Source organism: Bombina bombina, chromosome 10, assembly GCF_027579735.1.
Source record: "Bombina bombina isolate aBomBom1 chromosome 10, aBomBom1.pri, whole genome shotgun sequence".
In the NCBI taxonomy this organism is placed as follows: domain Eukaryota; kingdom Metazoa; phylum Chordata; class Amphibia; order Anura; family Bombinatoridae; genus Bombina; species Bombina bombina.
In genome coordinates, this window is record NC_069508.1 from 92630755 (window position 1) to 92650732 (window position 19978).

A 19978-nucleotide genomic window follows, 5' to 3' on the forward strand; every position below is an offset into this window, starting at 1 on the left:
AAAATATTTTTATTTGCAAGAAAAACTGACTGACAGTACTCAATTTACACAAGAAAAGCAGTTTGTATTGTCAAATACTTGTGAATTACAAAGGGCAATGAATTTGACAAACTTCAGAGACCAAATAAAAAGTTAAAGTCTGCACCTCGCCCCAGCAGCTCTGCTGAGGCGCCTACCTGCCCCCTCGATCGACCAACGGACAAATGCGCCTTGAATTGCAGGTCCGGATCAACACTACAACGCTGCAGACCATTTGTTAGAAACCATGCGGTCGTAGCGTTCACTAGCAGCACGTTATCAGAAACCGGGACTTCCTGAAGTAAGTGCTGCGCGGCTTTTCTTCAGACCCAGCGCACCAAGGAAGTCCCACCTATTCGTGGGCGTTAACCAAGCCCATAGAAACAAAGTGAAACAGCCATATCGTCAGACCGGGGCAAAAATGAAACTAAGCCCATGCGGTCATGACTCCGTTACAGGAAACCCTGTAATTAGTGCAGAATGAAAACCGGAGACTCCGGTAATAAAGGGAGCCTAATACATTCCCCAGCGTCAGCTCAAAAAAAAAACCCTTGGGACACAAGATCCGTTATATATGGCTCCTCCGTATCTGTTACTCCACCAGATAACAATGAGCCCTGAAAGCGTGTCAATGTTAGGAAAACACGCAGTATTTAGGGAGATTATCCTAACCATGTGGGTACTACATAAATCTAAGAGGACCCACACACTGCAGACAAGGAACCCTTCTTCCCCTTGTTGAGAGTCCACAATCTGTCCCCAGCAGAAGAAAAAGTGTACAGCCATATCTGAGAATTTCGCCCACAGAAATATAAAGACTGCACTTACCTCAATGCTGAGTAACAGCATGAGACGTCCCACAGGATCCAGAGGTCTTCTCCCTCCAGCAGCTCTGTGGACACAGAAGGGCCTTAGTTACTATATGCTAAGACCATATTCCAGAAGGGCAGCACAAGTATGGGAGGCGAAGTGAGGCTAAAACCCCACCAGTTCCCACTGCTCTAAAGCCACCTGTAGCTCTACTCTAGAGGCTGACAAGGAATACGGCTACACCCTATAGTAAAATAGCACACTTTAGCACCATTTTAAAAATAATAAACTCTTGATTGAAGAATCTAAACTAACACCTCACTTTACCTCTTCCTATCACTAACACAGGCAAAGAGAATGACTGGAGTGGGAGGGAAGGGAGGAGCTATATATACAGCTATGCTGTGGTGCTCTTTGCCTCCTCCTGCTGACCAGGAGGCGATATCCCACAAGTAAGGATGAAATCCGTGGATTCATCGTATCTTGTAAAAGAAAACCTCACCGGCTACAAAATCTCTTTAACTTTTTTCAATGTGCCTGGTAAAAGGTGGTGTTGGGTACCCTAAAGCAGAGGTCAGCAACCTTGGGCCCCCAGATATTTTGGAACTACATTTCCCATAATGCTGAGACACTCTTTAGGCCAGGGGTGGGCAATTATCGGCCCTCCAGATGTTATGGACTACATCTCCCATAATGCTCTTTCAGCCATAATGTTGGCAAAGCATCATGGGAGATGTAGCCAATAATATCTGGAGGGCGGATAATTACACACCCTTGTTTAGGCTGTCTGAGCATCATGGGAAATGCAGTTCCAAAACATCTGAGGGCCCAAGGTTGCTGACCCCTGCCCTAAAGCATTGTGCTTTCACATGATTGCTTACACCAGTTGAATCACCTTGTGATTAAGACATTTCTGTTGTGTCCCTAAAGAATAACATATCAGCCAAGTCTTGGCATTTTTTGAACAAATTAAAAGGGACAGTATACTGAAAAATAGTTTTTACCTTAATGTGTTGCCAATTCCTGTTTTACCAGTTGCAGAATATAAAATGTATGAGAATTTACTTTTTAAGGTTTAATTGTGTATATGAATTAGCTGGTTTTATGTTTTGAAGCCACAACCTAATAAAATGGGTTGAGCTTGTAGGTATAATCAGATTTCATTACTTTATCACATTGAGTACATATACATGCTTCTTTATCTTATATCTGTCCATAGACCAATCACCAATACTTGGAGAGAACAATGGAAAATTAACATTTTATTACCTTATCTCTTTTATACCCACTGGGAGTGTAATTTCTTCTACTGGCTGTGTTAACACATCTTGGCCTTGAAGCCAAAAACTTTCAGGATGGGTGGGGATACCACAGGTTAAATAAACTATTTCAAATGCCAATATAAGGGTAATGGAAATACTTGTAAACAATTTAATACAATCCAACAGGTAAAGTTGATAATTGGGAACAAATTTCAGGGGAGAAATTTTTTGAGTAAACTATCCCTTTAACATCCTTTTTTACTGCCAGTATTTTTGAATAGCCAAACTCCACCCACCATTTGGATTATTTGGATGAGCCAATCTGGGCTTTAGTCTGCAGACAACAATGCTAGTTACTGTCATAAAGTTAGTATGTGCATTCGTCTATTTCGGCAACAAACAAATGCTGAATATGGTGGCTGCCAGCAGCATTCAGCTATTTTCGGAGCTAGATTTCTTCTTGTGAAAGTGCAACACACTAAGATCTGTGCAAATCCAGCTCTTATTCAGCATTTGTTTGTTTGTTACTGAAAAAGACGAATGCACATGCCTAAAAGTTAATATTAAAATGAATCGTTTTTTTAAAGCCAATTAGGTACGGATATGCAGCAGAGTTAGCCTAGAGAAGTTTGCAGAGTGCATTTTAAATTCTGCGAATTAGAAATTACTACATTTTTCAGTGCCAAATTACATGAAAAGGGAGCAAAATAATGAAAATATATTGCAAAGTTGTTTCATGCATAAGTAAACATATCAATTGATGCTATATTTTTCATTAGTTACTCTTGTCACGGTACAGAGATTACATCCTCCATCTGCAATGCAATAATCTTACCTTGGGTTGCGTGTTTTTAACCATTTCCACTTCTACTTCAGCTTCGCTACCAAGAGAAACCCAAGGCTTGGAGACTGGAGCTTGGTATATATATTCATTCTCCTCTTCCTCCGTTTCTTGGTCAGTCAAAGATTCGGGAGGCTGCACAAAAGTTACATTTTTTTTTACATATTTTACATATTTGTTAGAAACTTATACAGTTTAATATAAACATAATATACATATTTATTAACGGTCTGGGAGTTTGCACTTCATTTATTTCACAATATATCATTTTAGTTGTTTACACAAAGAGAAGTTTGAAATTCTGTATCTTATATTTTGGTGTACATGGAATGTGGGAGGAAGTTACAGAGTTTTAAAAAGGTAGAAAGGTCAAAATTGCGAAACAAATAGAGTGGGTATCTTGTTTCATAAACAATTACCTTTCCAACTTATAGCTAAACATCAGGATGATGAGGGTAGACTCCTCATTCTTATAGGCCTATTATTCAACCAGCTGGTAACCATTGTCAATATTTACTCCCCAAACAAAAACCAGGCCAAATTTTTTCGGAAAATATTTGACAAATTATTGACAATATGGCAGGAGATTTTAATGTAAGCGCTCTCACCAGTCCAAGATTGTTCTAATAAGTGAAGCAGTGTTCTTAGATTGACCCTGCAGAATATAAATTACAAATTACAAACACTATCTTTAGTAGACGCTAGGAGACTGTAACATTCTCACTCGAAGGCGTACATCTTTTACTCCTGTCCAAATAAGACCTTCTCCAGAATTTACTACATCTTCCTAGATCAGCGTAGCAGACTCCACATACATCATTCCCACTCCATGGTCGGACCATTCTATGGTTGCCCTAGAAGTCCTGTGGCCCTCCGCCCCAATATCCCAATACTGTTGGAGATTAGATGAATCTCTTCTAAGAAGAGACATAATAAAGGAACAAATATCAAGATCTTTGATAGAATTCTTTGTGATTAATCAGAGCGATTTAATAAGCCCCACCACCCTTTGGGATACACATAAGGTGGTCATTAGGGGAGAATTTCTAAAGCAGAAAGCAATTTTACTTAGATCCAAAAGAATAGAATACAATACCTTAACCTCCGAACTACAACTAGAAAATAGACACAATCAACACCCCTCTAACCCGCAACTGCACACCGATGTTATAAAAGCTAGAACAGAAGTAAATAGGTTCCTACAAAGGGAGGCACAAAAGCAGCTTTTTACTTAAAGAAAAAATATTTTACAGAAGGTAACAAGACAGGAACATTGTTAGCCAGAGTCCTTTGCCAATTAACGTTACACAAGATTTCTAGCCCCAACGACTCAATTATTCAGGACAGTAAAAGTATTGCAGGAGTTTTCCACAACTATTGCAAAAAATGTTATAACCTACCACCGATAGCAGAGACACGGGACCTCCACCAGAAGGATAACTATGTTAAGGAAGCAGACCTTCCCACACTTTCCCAGGACGAAGCTACACTCCTAGACGACCCTATTACCATCACTGAAATTTGGCATGCCAATGACTCCCTCCCCTCACAGAAAAGCCCAGGCCTAGATGGGTTCACTAACCAATATTACAAGACTTTCAAACATATCTTAGCCCCCTACCTAATCAAACTATTCCAATCTATAGATGATAATGGTTCATTCTCTCAAGACATGCATTCTGCTCACATTACCCTAATCCATAAGACAGACAAATCACCTTTAGACCCGGGTAATTATCGCCCAATTTCCCTAATCAATACAGACGCAAAAATATACACCAAGGTATTAGCCGACAGAATTATAAATACCTTCCCCACCTTATTCACACGGACCAGGTGTGATTCGTTCCGCGTCGGGAGGCCACGGAGAACACTATCAGAACCCTTCACTTGATTGACCAGGCAGTAACATCCAGCTTGGAAGTTGTCCTGATCTCAACCGACATGGAGAAAGCATTCAACCAACTTAACTGGTCATACATAAAATCAGTTCTGAGAGGCTTCGGTATTGGCGACACAATGGTAAATAGAATCTTCACTTTATATAACAAACCGACTGAAAAGATCAAAGTTAACGGAATCCTATCTGACTCTCTAGAAATTTGTAACGGCACTCGTTAGGGATGCCAACTCTCGCCCCTGTTATTTGCTTTGGCTATGGAGTCCTTAGCGGCACATATTAGACAAAATCAAGAAATAAGAGGGATACCAGTGGGGCCCAATAACTATAAAATAAGCTTATACACAGACGACATCTTGTTGACCATAGCTGATCGTTATAGGTCACTCCCTACCTTATTGCGCGAATTCCACCCCTTCGGTGGACTATCTCATTTCCTCATAAATAACCAGAAATCGTCTATACTAAATATAAACATGAAAACACAAGCGTTTGATAAACTCTCTGAAATATACCCTTATCAATTAAGAAAAGACAATATTAAGTATCTAGGGACGAATATCACTCCGAAAATATCTGCCCTATTCCAGGAAAAACTATATGCCACTAATTAAGGCCATACAGTCAGATTGTCAAAATTTGCAATCCAAGCTGTTCTCCTGGTGGGGCAGAATCCAAGTGATTAAGAAGTCCATACTCCCCCGTATACTCTACTTCCTACAAACAATGCCTATTAACTTGCCACAAACGTATCTACATCAACTACAGTCTATCCTGGACAAATTTATCTGGACTGGGAAAAAACCCAGAGTGGCCAAAAACACTCTATATACCTGTACCGCAATCTTAACAGCAATATGGCATACAAGAACCCCAACCTCTTCCCTCTGACTAAAACTCTTCACTCAGCATATTATACTCATGCAAACCCCTCCTTAGGACCGGCATCCTTCTTCTTTCCTTTTTCTCTCCTTTTTATCTGTTAATATAATTTATGGTATTGGTTTGTTTTTGTATGAGGCACAGAAAGGCGCCTCGATAAATGTATACCAGGTTGATGATCGATACAACAACTACAGGTTCCTAAGAAACTAAAGAATTATGCTTCTTTACCATCTGGACTATCAATATTATTCTGCAAAAAGCAGACTCGTGCTAATGTTTGTAATTATTTCTTTTGAACTGCTTGCTATGAAAAATTTCTTTGAATACAATTGATTGATAAAAAAAAAAAAGAAAGGTCAAAATTGAATTTGCATGAGTGTATTTCACTTTGAAATGGTAGCATTTTTACAATTTAGCTCTATTAGCAAAAATGGTTCTAGTAATAGCTATTACTGGTGTTCTGCGGCATATGCACATATGCTGTCAGGACCTGTGTACTAGTATTCAAACACCACACCTGTGGTGTATGACACTTGTATGACACAAAATACATCTTCATAGTAGCGATACATACCACTGCCAGCTCTCTGAGCAGGAATACTGGTGCACGGCCCTCACAGGATACGTGCGTATGTCATTTTAAAAACAGTAATTTATTTTACTAGAAGCATTTTTGCTAATGGAAGTATACTGCAAAAAAAACTTTTATTTCAAAGTGAAATGCATCCATGCACATTTAAATGTTGACCTTTCTATCCCTTTAAAGGGATAGTCTAGACAAAATTAAAATTTCATGATTCAGATAGAGCATGCAATTTTAAGCAACTTTCTAATTTACTCCTATTATCCATTATTCTTTGTTCTCTTGGTATCTTTATTTGATAAAGCAAGAATGTAAGCTTAGGAGCAGGCCCATTTTTTATTCAGCACCTGGGTAGCGCTTGCTAATTGGTGGCTACATTTAGACACCAATAACTTCCAAGAAATGTGGAAAACAGCACACTTTTCTTTTCTATGCGGGGCACGGAATACCAGACTTCCCAGGTCCAATCAAGCATCAAAAACAAAAAGATTCCAGCCTCTAAAATCAATAAAAGACCTTTATTCTTCCATGTAGGGTCCCAGAACACACATACAACGTTTCATGTCATGACTAAGGGTCTAGTGCAGGCTAACTATATGCCACTAATTAAGGCCATACAGTCAGATTGTCAAAATTTGCAATCCAAGCTGTTCTCCTGGTGGGGCAGAATCCAAGTGATTAAGAAGTCCATACTCCCCTGTATACTCTACTTCCTACAAACAATGCCTATTAACTTGCCACAAACGTATCTACATCAACTACAGTCTTCCATGTAGGGTCCCAGAACACACATACGTTTCATGTCATGACTAAGGGTCTAGTGCAGGCCTGAAACGTTTGTGTGTTCTGGGACCCTACATGGAAGAATAAAGGTCTTTTATTGATTTTGGAGGCTGGAATCTTTATGTTTTTGATACATTTAGACACCAATCAGCAAGCGCTACCCAGGTGCTAAACCAAAAATGGGCCGACTCCTAAGCTTACATTCTTGCTTTATCAAATAAAGATACCAAGAGAATGAAGAAAAATGGATAATCAGAGTAAATTAGAAAGTTGCTTAAAATGAAATTCTCTGAATCTAGGGTTCCGGTGGAGGAGGAGCTAGGCAGGTGTTGCTGAGCTCACAGCTCCAGTCCTACAGTCCTTGGCGGTGGATTCCTTCGCGCCTTGCCCCAATTGTGGGGCTGTTCTCTGGGATAAGCAGTGGAAGCGTTCTGGAACCTTACCAGTGGATTGCCAACCCACTGGTGCATGTCTTGCCAGTTATTTTGACCTATCTTACTCACTATAACTAACTCACCTGGCTCACCTGGCCCAAATAGGTGTGGGGCACACCATTTTTTCTCAGCCCTAAGCTACTTGTTCTCCCCTGGTGGAGTCCTGCGTACCATTACCTGACACTAATTCTTCCCCCCCCCCCCCCCCTGCCTGCCCGCTCCCACCAGGCTAACCTCAGGATCTAAGACTGCACCGTAATTTCACAGCCTTACCTGTTGTCTTGCTGAGGATTTCTCGCCCGCTGGTTTGGTGTTCCTGTTCCCGGCGTTTTCCCTGCCCCCTCCCCCACCGGTGCTGCGTGGGAGGGAGCCGGGACCGGTCTTGTATCGGAGACCGGGTGTGGAGGCTGATCTATCTACTGCGCTGGTGCTTGGCGTGGCGCTCCTCTCTCCCCTCCCACCGCTGCTGCGTGAGGGGAGCTGAGGTTGGATTCTCGGACGGAGCAGTGAAGCGGGAGGTCCGGAAGGCGGCCTCTGCAGCTTGAGTTTCCCACAGGGAGTTGGAAGCTGTCGGTGATCTCGGCGGGCGGGCAGGCAGCGCGAGTTGGGGTGAGTGGCTCAATTTTTTTCTTCCTAGAAACTCTCTGACAAAACGCCAAGTAAATTTCTCAGGTGGAGCCGCATAGCAGAAGTTTGGAATTAAAGAATCAAATGTGACTGGGTTGTAGGCATGCAGAGAATCAATTCAGGACAGTATTCTCATTCACTGGGGGATATTAAAAGGAAGACCCTTGCTTGATACCTCGGCAGCATAAGTAAAGGCTATAAGATTACACTGAATTAATAAGCCTTGAAAAAGAGAAATAAATTACATTGAGACTCTTAGCCGCTGTACTCTTCCCAAGAATATAGGAACTTGGCTATTTCTACTTTCAAGGACTCTTTTCTGCTATAATAGCTATAAAATGGCTATTCCCAACTGACCTACCTAATTTTACTATATGCTTATCCTAATTAAGTAGTAACAAAACTGACATTCCTAGCTTTGTTCAAATTCACATATTTGTTACATTGTTACTTAGACTACTGAGATTATTTTTCTTTTTCTTTTTTTTCTTTTTTTTTTCTCTGTGTCATGTCTATGCAAAAAGGAATTTTCTCACTTGGTAATAGTTAATTAGCGTTAAGGTAAACCTTAAAGCCTATATTTTACTGCAGTAATTAACAGCTACAAAGGGGGCACATATCCTTACTGGTAATAATTACTGATTAACTCCCTAAACACTGGCTGACTTAAACTGTCTTTAAACACTTTTAAGTGGCTTTGAGGAGGCTGAACACCCAGAACAAAGGGGTAGGGGGAAAGGGAGAAGGGGCATAAGCTGTGTTAGGCATATCCTCAGGTATCTGCTAATTCTATGTTTCTGTATATTTTTACTTTTTCTCTGTACTATGATTAAACAGTAAATCCCCCCCCCCCTCCCTGAAAATCCAAAAATACAAGGATAAGAGTATAGTAATTTTCTCTCTGAGTGCCTAGGACTAGCCCCACGGGGTTAAATATATAAATATTAACGTCCATCTTTATCCAGTGACTGGTAGTTTTAGGGTACGATATTTCACGTAGCACCCAAGTAATAAGAATAATTCTAAGCCTAAATTTTTAGAATTCTTCTGTATTAGCTCTCCTTGTAACAGTGCAATTTAACATTTGAACAAATTAGTAACCTCTTGGGTTAACCTATGTATTAAGCTCTCCCAGTCTTTTTGGTATTTCTGGCAAAATCAGGCGTATATTTTTTTCAAATAACTCTGGGAAAATTGTATGTGTATGCTTATAAAAAGGACAATGTAATTTTTTCTCTGACATCTCATTTTTTATTTCTTGTTTTTTTTTTTTGTTTTTTTTTGGCAGGTAATTAATTAGGTTAATTCTTATTCAGAATTCCATACCAGTTCTGGTAATTCTTCTCACTTAAATATAATTAGGCACCACAACACACAGCTCACCTCACTGAGATTAGGCACAATTCTTGCACCTCCTTGTCATAATCACAATTAATTGGGGCCACTATTCCCCCTTCTTCCCCCTTTTTTTTTTTTTTTTTTTTATACTTTCACTAGATAGACACTCGCACAGGTTCACATAAAGTGTTTTTGGGGGTTCCCCCCCCCTTTTTTTTTTTTTTGTCACATAATCACTACACCACAACTGGTTTATGGACAAGTACTTTGGCATCTCTGCCAAAACACCTTCCCCAGCTATGGCAGGTATCAGAGGGATAGGAAGCCTAAAGGCACACAGGACCCTGTAGTTGACGCTCAACCAGCTTTATCAAATACACCTATGCCTGAAGCATTAAATATTCAAAGCTTGGTTGCCAGCATTTCTGAGGCCCTTTCACCCAAGTTTGATGCCTTGAGGTTGGAAATTAAGCAAGATATATCCTCCTTAATGCAAGAAATCAGACAATTTTCAACTAGGCTGCAGGAGGTCGAGCAGAGAGTGTCTGATTTAGAAGATCTCACAATGTCATATGGCTCTAAGCTAGATAATATGAATAGCAGTATTCAAAAAACTTTCTCCAGGTTAGAAGATCTAGAAAACCGCAGCAGAAGAAATAATATCAGAATAATTGGTCTCCCAGAGGAGAAACAGTACGAGGATCTTAGCTTTTTTATTTCTGACACTCTGACAGCAGCTCTTAAATTGCCCCCCTCATATCGTCATATCTTGGTAGAAAGAGCACATAGGATGGGGCCACCGCGTACATCTAATAAAAATATTACCAGGCCTAGACCGGTTATTGCAAAGTTACTCAATTATCAAGACAAAATTACCCTTTTACAATATTTCCGTAAAACTCAACCACTTCTTATTAATGGCGCTAAGATCCTCATTTTTCAGGATTTCTCGGCTGAAACCACTTCCAAGAGGAGAGATTTGGCACCCATTTGTACTAAATTTATAAACCGCGGATTTAACGCTACTATAATTTACCCAGCCAAACTTAAAGTAACAGTGAATGAAGTAGTGCATTTTTTTTTGGAGGCGCATTCAGCCGAGAATTTCTTTTTATCTTTGGACTCACCAGCACCAGAAGGGGCAGCCCCAGTTTAGTTAAGTTAGGTCCAATGGCTGGGAAGATCCCTCTACTAGGGGACAATGGGGTTACTGGGTGAAATGTCAGTCTCTTCCTCTCCTCTTCCCTTTTTTTCTTTTTTTTTTTTTTTTTTTTTCTCTCGTCGCTCTTCTCCCCCTGCTCCATATTAGTTTTAAAGCCATAGAAGAATAGAAAAATTTAGAATAATCTAATGGAATGTGGGAGGGATTTCTACCCCTATCAAGCAAAAAGCTATTCTGACCCAATTAAGAAAATTCCAAACGGACATAGGGTTTATCCAAGAAACGCATCTTAACCCAGAAGAATCTTGTAAACTTAAAGCCTCCTGGGTCAGAGATGTATTTTATTCACCTAGCATCGGTAAAAAAGGGGTGTGGCTATTCTAATTGGGAAAAAGATTTAGCTTGAGGTGGTACACTGCGAGCCCGATCCGGAGGGAAGATATATTCTGCTAAAAGTAAGAATTGCCCAGAAAATGTACACGCTATGTAACATTTATGGTCCCAACATTTTTGATTCAGAATTTTGGAATAAAATCCAATCTAAACTTCTTTTGTACAGTCAAGGGCACTTAATTATGGGAGGAGATTTTAATATGGCGCCGTAGTGCCCGTTAGATAGACTTCGAGAAACTATGAAACAGAAAAAACAGAAAAAGGATAATCTAGAATATAATATGTTCAAGAAAATAAAACAAAATTTAGCAGTACGTGATATTTGGAGAAGTCAGAATCCGGATACACAGGAATTTACCTGTCTCTCAAAAGCGCACAAGACCCTCTCCCGAATTGATCTATTTTTAGTAGATGAGCGATTGGGATCCTTAATGGTGCAAGCGGGAATCAATCCTATCTCAATATCAGATCACGCCCCGATTACTCTGGATATTCAGCTTAAACAACTGAAACCTAAATCCTTGCGGTTTTATTTTCCATGGTACCTAGCAACTGACATGAAGTTCAAAACTTGTCTTAGGTCCAAGTTTGAAGAATTTCTGCGGTTTAATTCTAACTACATAGATCGCCCCGACCTGCTCTGGGAGACCGCTAAGGCGGTCCTCAGAGGCGAAATTTTGGCTTATAATATAGCTTTATCTAAGAAATTGAAGCGAAGGGAAAAGGAAATATATAAAACATTATCTAACTCGTACAATAAATATCTGCTGCACAAAAGCCCCCTAAACTGGGCTAAATATGTGCAAGCTAAAGAAGCTAGGGATACATTTATTTTGGCTCAACAAGCGCAAAAAGATTTAAAAATCCAAGCCAAACTTTACAGATATGGGAATAAATCTGGAAAGATGTTGGCTAAAATGGTTAAGAACGAGAAAAAGCAATCTGACATTGAAGAACTCCATCACAAGGGCGAGCGAATTCGGAATCCCGACAAAATCGTATCTGCATTAGTGGAATACTATCAAGATATATATTCCTGTAAAGGAAGTGATAGTAGAAAATCTGCAGAGTTCTGGAATAAGATCGCCAGCCCCTCAATTACAGATGATTGTATCAGTAACCTTAACTCCCCATCTCGGTCCAGGAAGTAGCTAATGTGATCACTAGGCTTCCTAGTAATAAAGCGGCAGGTCCAGATGGACTACCTAATGAATTTTATAAGATATTATCTGCAGAAATCTCTCCATACTTAACAAATTTATATAATGACATCTATATTAACGGTAATCCAGTCACATCTTCATTCTCCTCTTCCTATACGACTCTGATACTTAAGGGAGGGAAGGATCCGACGCTAAAAGAATCTTATAGGCCGATAGCCTTACTCAATTCAGATTATAAGATTCTAACTTCTATTTTAGCCACCAGATTACAGTTAATTCTCCCAAAAGTAATACATACAGATCAAGCTGGATTTCTAAACAAACGAAACTCCTCGGCTAAAATCAGGGAGGTATTAGTCGCGCTGGAATACTTTGGAAAAACTTCCTTGCCCAGAGGGGGGAGAGAGGAATCACTCGAAGCACCGGATATGGCTATTCTTTCCATTGATGCCGAAAAAGCGTTTGACTCTGTCACCTTTAAACACCTAAATACATCTTTGCTGAAGTTTGGAATCAAGGGTAAATTCCCTGAATTTATAGAGAACCTATACAACCACTCGGCTACAAGTCTGATAGTCAATGGAACTGTATCCTCTCCAATAATTTTGGAGAGAGGAACACGTCAGGGTTGTCCTCTCTCCCCACTTCTGTTTGATGTCGCTATCGAGCCCCTAGCAATCATGATAAGACAAAGCTTGGAAGGTATAACGATTATGAATCATGAGTTGAAAATCGGTTTATATGCAGATGACGTCCTGTTGTATTTATCAAATACTAAAATTAATATCCCTAAACTCATGCAGATAATTGACCAACTTGGTACCTTCTCAGGATACAAAATTAATGCATCTAAATCAGAAATTTTATGGATTAGGAGGAACATTGATTCTTGTGCAGATAACCCATTTAAAATAGTAACAGACTCATTTAAATATTTAGGGATAAATATCCCGGTGAATTCTGGTGACTTATATGAACTTAACATACCCCCAATTATAAAGCAAATTCGGGAAAAACTCAGACTATGGCAAAGTCTTCCATTATCACTTTCGGGGAGAGTAGCACTCTTTAAAATGGTCCTCCTCCCAAAACTATTATACATACTTCAGAACGTTCCAGTAATTCTTTTTGAAAAAGATGTCCGGCTGATCAATAGTTTAATTAGACAATTCCTCTGGCAAGGGAAAAGAGCACGAATAGCTCTCAATAAACGTACTCTTGCACGTGAGTTCGGAGGCTTGGCGCTTCCAGACATTAGAGCGTATAATCTCAGTTTCCTGGCACGAATAGCATCTGGTTGGGTTTTGTCTAAGGACTACATCTTAAATAATGATCTTGAAATTAATATGTGTGACCCATACCTTCCTTTAGCACTTTTACACTCTCCCCCTAAAGAGCTACCACCAGAGATTAAGAGATTTAAAACAATTTCTAATCCTATTAAGGCTTGGTGGAAGATATCAAAGCTTCTTTCAATTAACACTAAGGTCTCGAACTATCTACCCCTCATAGGCAACCCAAAATTCCAACCTGGGCTATATTCTGAGGTTTTCCGTAGATGGCACAAGAATGGCCTAAACAAATTATCCCTACTGATAGATGGGGATAGAAAATCTATTAAAACATTTGAAGAGTTGAGAGTGGAATTTAATTTACCTAATAAGGATTTCTTCGCCTATCTGCAGATAAGGCACTTTCTTTTTGAAATAACTAGAGAAGTAGGATGGTGCTGGAAGCTGGGTAACTTGGAAAATTGGTTTAAACTTATGGGAACTGACCAGATGTCTATTTCGTTGTGTTATCGTCTACTTGGTATTCACAGGGGAACCTTAACTTTGGCAAGGCTAGTGTCAACATGGATCTCACTTTCAGATCCAAACATGGTGGATTCAAAAATTCTTCAACACTCTATAAGGAAAGTGGCAAGGATAACTCTCTCAGCTACATGGCGGGAAGCGCATATTAAATTGCTTCACAGAGCATACTTCACTCCGGATAAGGGCCGTAGGGTACATAACCTAGATTTTGATAAATGTCCTAAGTGCTCATTTCCAGCAGCTGACCTTGAACATATGTTTTGGTCTTGTCCAAAAATTAGAAACTTATGGCGCAAGTTAGAATATTGGCTGAATAGGGTGTTGAAAATTCCCCCAGTGACCTTGTCTTTATATCAGATTATATTATGCATTGACAACTTAAACAGACACCACCCTAATGATAAGCTGGTAGCTATGTCTATTTTAGCTACCAGATACTTAATATGTAAAAAATGGAAAATGCGTTCTGTACCCAGTGTCTCGGAAATTCAGAATTGTCTGAAAAAACAGTGCCTACTAGAACAAAAGGATACAAACATAGACAATGAACATGACATAAGGAATTTTTTCAATAAATGGTCTGTGTATATCAAAACACTGCCTGAAACTGAAATAGAATATATGATTTTTCCATTTCAAAATTCTGAATTAGTCCTTTTAGGCATATGGTAGATGGAGCAGGGAGAGAGATGGTCATTCCTTCTTTATATAATTTTTTTTTTTTTTTTTTTTTATTGTATAAATTATATTTTAATTCCGAGGTGGGGATATTGGAGGGGGGAAAGGGAAGAAAAGGGAAAGAAAATCCCAACATAAGGCGAATCAAGATAATTATCTCTTCTTTGATTTAGACTATAATGATAGTAAACCTTCCTTGAGGAGGATTTTGTGTTTGAAGTTATTCAATAAGTCTTGATTTGTTAAAATTGTCTGAAATATCAGAAGACAGTAATTCTTTTTGTTTTATCATTCTTGTAACTGTTATGACTTCTGCTTGTATCATTGTATAATACTGCCGTTGCTGGTTAATAAACAATATTGGAAAAAAAAAAATGAAATTCTCTATCTGAATCATGAAAGTTTAATTCTGACTAGACTATACCTTTAATCAAATTAAACATGCGCAGTGAGATACAGCCAAAGTCATTAAGAATTATCTTCAGCATAAAGAAGAACAAGGAGTCCTGGAAGTGATGGAAAGAAGTCATCATTGGACTGACCTGAGAATAGAGCACTACACACAGAGAATAGAGAACCTACACACAGAAGCATATCTATCTATCTATCTATCTATCTATCTATCTATCTATCTATCTATCTATCTATCTATATTTATCTTAATAGAAAAGCATAGTAAAAAGGTTAGTGAAGAACTCCACAATTTGACCTTTAGGTTAGTGCTCCTTCGGCTTAGAGCTTGAGCGATAGCCTAAATTAGTTTTTCAGTGTGCCCCATAGAAGTCGAATAAGTGAGGGATTTAGGGCACCTTCACTATCTGACATCCAGATTTTTGTTCCATAAACTTTGGTGCACAAATATATTACTTTAAACTTGTAATATGAGAGAAAAATTAAAGCGATATTGATTTAGTAAGAGCCGGTGTTAGTGCTAACATTTTTGTGCTCTAGTCTAGGCTATTATGCTGGAAAAAACAAAAATGTTTACAATACAGTGTTCCTTTAATCGCACAATTATAGAATATTGAAGATCAAGCTTACATGAAGTAGATTTTCCTTAGCTTCTTCTGAGATAACAAGGTAAAAATTCTGTCCATATTTGAAATCTGCATCAAGAACGATCAAAAATTCTTCTCCGGGATAGTCCTTAGAAAACAAAATATTTTTTGGTTACAAGGCTATTGTTATACCTGCTTATAACAGAATTTATCTACAACATATATAACATACACAAAGGGGTAGATTTATTAAAAGGCGAGCGGAAATAATTCGCTGTAGCGATTCATGCCTGCTCGACCTCGCTAAATGCCGACAGCATACGTTGTTGGCATTAAACATTGCACAAGCATTTCTGGTGAAATGCTTGTGCAATGCCGCTCCCTGGTCACTGGCAGCCAGTCTTACGACCGCTGCTTCTTAAAGGGACAGTCTACACCTTAGTCATCTTCAAGTGTTACCTTAAATTAAGCTGCAAATAGCCTCCTTCACACTTTCTATATCATGCAGCAGGAACGGTAAAACAGTTATTTTGAAATTAATATTGTTTCTGGCCAGTTTGAAATGGCTGCCAAGCTCCACCCACTGATTACATCACAATCTGGGCTGCATATTGCTTCCAATCACAAAAGGCTCATTAGTTGGATTCAACCGACTATCAATGCTCTTCAGCAGAGTGCCTAGATGCAGCCAGATCGTGATGTCATTGGTGGGTGGAGCTTGGCAGCCATTTCAAACTGGCCAGAAACAATATTCATTTCAAAATAACTGTTTTACCGTTTCTGCTGCATGATATAGAAAAGGGTGCAGGAGACAATTTACAGCTTAATCTAAGGTAAGACTTTAAGATGATTAAGGTGTAGACTGCCCCTTTAACTTCTGTTTCAGTCGGACCTGAAACGATGGTGCTCCAAAGCAGCCTCCGCTGCTTAATAAATGAAACCCAAAATCCAAAAGCATAGTTCTCAAAAGCATAAAATACTTGTATGACTTGCAATAATTTTAAATGTTTCTCCCTTTGCTGAACACATACTTACTAGGAACTGAAAACATAACATTTATACTTACATTCAGAAGTTTTTTGAATGGATGGAAATCGGATACAGCGGCCCTCGTTTTGAGGTCGTTAAGGATGTCTGCTTTCTTTACTAGCTTATAAGGACTTTCTAGTGTTACATCCTCGTCTATACGGCACTGGAAGATCTCTTGTGTTTTTGAGGTTAAAACAAGAGGAATTATAAAATCCGGGTGACCTAAATTGGAAACAGTAAATAACATGAAATAAAAGGGAAAGCAAACCTAAGATTTTTATTTTATTTTGCAATACTATAACAATCCAAAGCTTAACTCCAGTCCTTTTCAAACTCTGCCTAAATGCTGATTTTGTACCATTAGGAACTCCTTTCTCGTCCATCCCACTAGTCTTCTATAATTAGCTGTTTCTTTCTTCTTTAAAAGTCACACCTTAGCACCAATCAGATGCTGTACCATCTGGCCATAGGTTAAACAGTGTGCATGTCTATTCATATAGATCTTGTCTGTTTGCAGAGCAGCAGAAACCACCAATAAGTCTAATGGGCATTTGATTGGCTTACGCCATGTCTTTTGAAAAAAGAAAAAGGTTTGCTATGGGAGTTGATGGCGCAGACCAGGAAGTAGAACCCAAAGCATGCTAGGAGGTCTGCACCTCACCCTATCATGCCCAACTACTCACATTTTTCAGGACTGTTACTCGCTGGCTTTCCCTCTTTGTCCTTTCTGCTGCCTTTCTTCCCAATATTTCAGTCCCAATTTCAATAAAAGAAACAGGAACCACCAAAACTCACACCACATCATGCCTAGACCCCATCCTCAGTATGTTGAGCCTTGTCCTAGACCACCCACACCGAACCTGTGTGCCACTTTACTCTGCCCATTGACCATTCAAATTCCCCCCTGCCACTGCCACCAAAATCAATGTTTCTTTGTTCAGTCTCCAGTCTGCTAGAAAAGGCTACAGGGACTAGGATTTATTTCAGGCTTTGTTATTCGTTACTGAAACATAGCCCGGAAATTACTTCAGTCTGCAGCATTCGGCTATTTTAGGTGTCAGATTTATTCTAAGGAAAAGTGCAAAACACAAATATTTGTATGTGCACAGATATTTGTGAGTTGCACTTTTTTTCAAATAAATCAGGCACTGAAAATATCTGAATGTCCCTGACGATGGACATTGCGGGCTTCACTTCAGTAACAAACAACAAAGATCAAAATATTGCACATCCCTATTAGGGGCGACATTGGCTTGCTGTGTGACTATTGTATACTTATCAGGAAGTAAAAAGTTGCTAAGCTCTGAGAATGTGCTTCCTTATTGACTAATCACACATGAAAAAATGTTACATTGCCAAATGCGTGTTTGTTAATCTCCAAAGGAAGTGTCCAGATGTTTGTATGAATTCATAAAAAATAAATCTACAGATTAAATATAGTTTCATAAATTTGATGTGAGCCAATGTATACATAAATAAATGTCCCTAAAATCGAAACAATATAGGGCTAGATTATAAGTGAAGCACTCATTTATATATTTAAATGGGCAAAGTCGCCCGTTTATGGGCACGCAATAAATAACCAGTTCACGGTAGCAATTAGCTCTCCGAGATCAGATCTCTGGTTAATTTTCAAAAAGTGTCCCAACTGTCCCCGAACTTTAGAGTTTGTTTCTATAATAATAATAATAATAATAATAATAATAATAATAATAATATAAAATTAGTAGCATCTTTAATTTTTTTATTTTTTTTTTAAACTTCATGAAGTTATTTGTAATCAATTTAATATACTTCAGCAGGTAAAACAGATAATTGGGAACACATTAAATGGGATATTTTTTTTTACAGTACAATGGGACAAAGTAAACAAGGAAAGTTTATTGTAAAGTCGTCCTCCTATGTATAATTTAGATTTTTTTTAAAGTTTTTCCAATTTGCTTCTATGTCTGTTAAGACGTAGGGGCCTATCTATTAAGCTCCGGATAGAGCTTGAGGCCCCGTGTTTCTGGCGAGCCTGCAGGCTCGCCAGAAACACCAGTTATGAAGCAGCGGTCTAAAGACCGCTGCTCCATAACCTGTCCGCCAGCTCTGAGCAGACGGACAGACATCGCCGCAATTCAACCCGATCGAGTACGATCGCGTTGATTGACACCCCCCTGCTGGCGGCCCATTGGCCGCGAGTCTGCAGGGGGCGGCGTTGCACCAGCAACTCCTGTGAGCTGCTGGTGCAATGCTGAATAAGGAGAGCGTATTGCTCTCCGCATTCAGTGAGGTCTGGCGGACCTGATCCGCACTGTCGGATCAGGTCCGCCAGACTTTGATAAATAGAGGCCGTAGTAGTCATTTTTCCCTTTGTTATCTGATTAAAAATGAAATAATAAGTAAAAGTTAAAAAAATAAGGACCAAAAAAGTGCAAAATACTGAAGAAATCAGCTTAGAAAATTCAAGTTGATACAATTTTTTTTTTTAAAAAAAAGGTATTCAAACCATAACTGCTATTTAAAGTGATTTAAAAAAAATCTTATGTAGGAGTTGTCGCATTTTAAAATAAATTCTACATGTTGAAAACACTCATACACAAAAGTGTCTTGGCATATAAAATAATGTGTATGTTTGTACCATTTAGTATTTTATTTTAAGGCTCATACTCTGTAGATCTATGGAAAGAGAAATAGTCTGTGAATGAACATGATGATGAGAGTGTAGACATAAACTGGATGGCTCCGTTCCATTTCTAAGACAAGATCAGTATAGCTAAATATGGTATGTGATAATTACACCACAAGAGAGAGGAAAAGGATGTTTAAAATAACATCTCAGGTACTGACGTCAGAAGGTTCCATAAAAATGTTTCAAGGTTCTTTCAATCATATATAATAAAAGCAAAGAAAAAGATTTGTATACTCTAAATGAAAAACACAGCACCAACAAATGCTACACTGGAGAAAATTCAGCACTGCTTCTTCATTTTAGTTTATAATAAATTCTAAACCTTCGGCAAGTAAACCCAATGTTTTCTATCATTTAACTGAAAGCTTATTTTAAACATAGCAAAACTATGAAGCCAAAGAATACCAGAACTTTTGACTTATATTTTCTGCCAATTTTAAACAACATAGTCAGCTCATCTTAAAGGGACCATGAACCCAAATTTTTTTTTTCTTTCGTGATTCGGATAGAGCAAGCAATTTTAAGCAACTTTCTAATTTACTCCTATTATCAATTTTTCTTTGTTCTCTTGCTATCTTTATTT

At 38.8% G+C, this 19978-nt stretch overlaps 1 protein-coding gene across 1 annotated transcript in view; it reads right to left on the reverse strand.

Moving 5' to 3' along the window:
- Positions 1-17104, reverse strand: part of DNAI3 (dynein axonemal intermediate chain 3) — a 247185-nt gene extending 230081 nt beyond the window's left edge. Inside the window, exons 1-4 of the mRNA XM_053693156.1 lie at positions 17080-17104; positions 16759-16943; positions 15736-15840; positions 2926-3066 (exon numbers count right to left, since the gene is read on the reverse strand). Coding sequence (XP_053549131.1) covers positions 2926-3066; positions 15736-15840; positions 16759-16943; positions 17080-17104 — 456 coding nt within the window. The remainder of the gene's footprint in view (positions 1-2925; positions 3067-15735; positions 15841-16758; positions 16944-17079) is intronic.
- Between the last annotated feature and the right edge of the window lie 2874 nt (positions 17105-19978).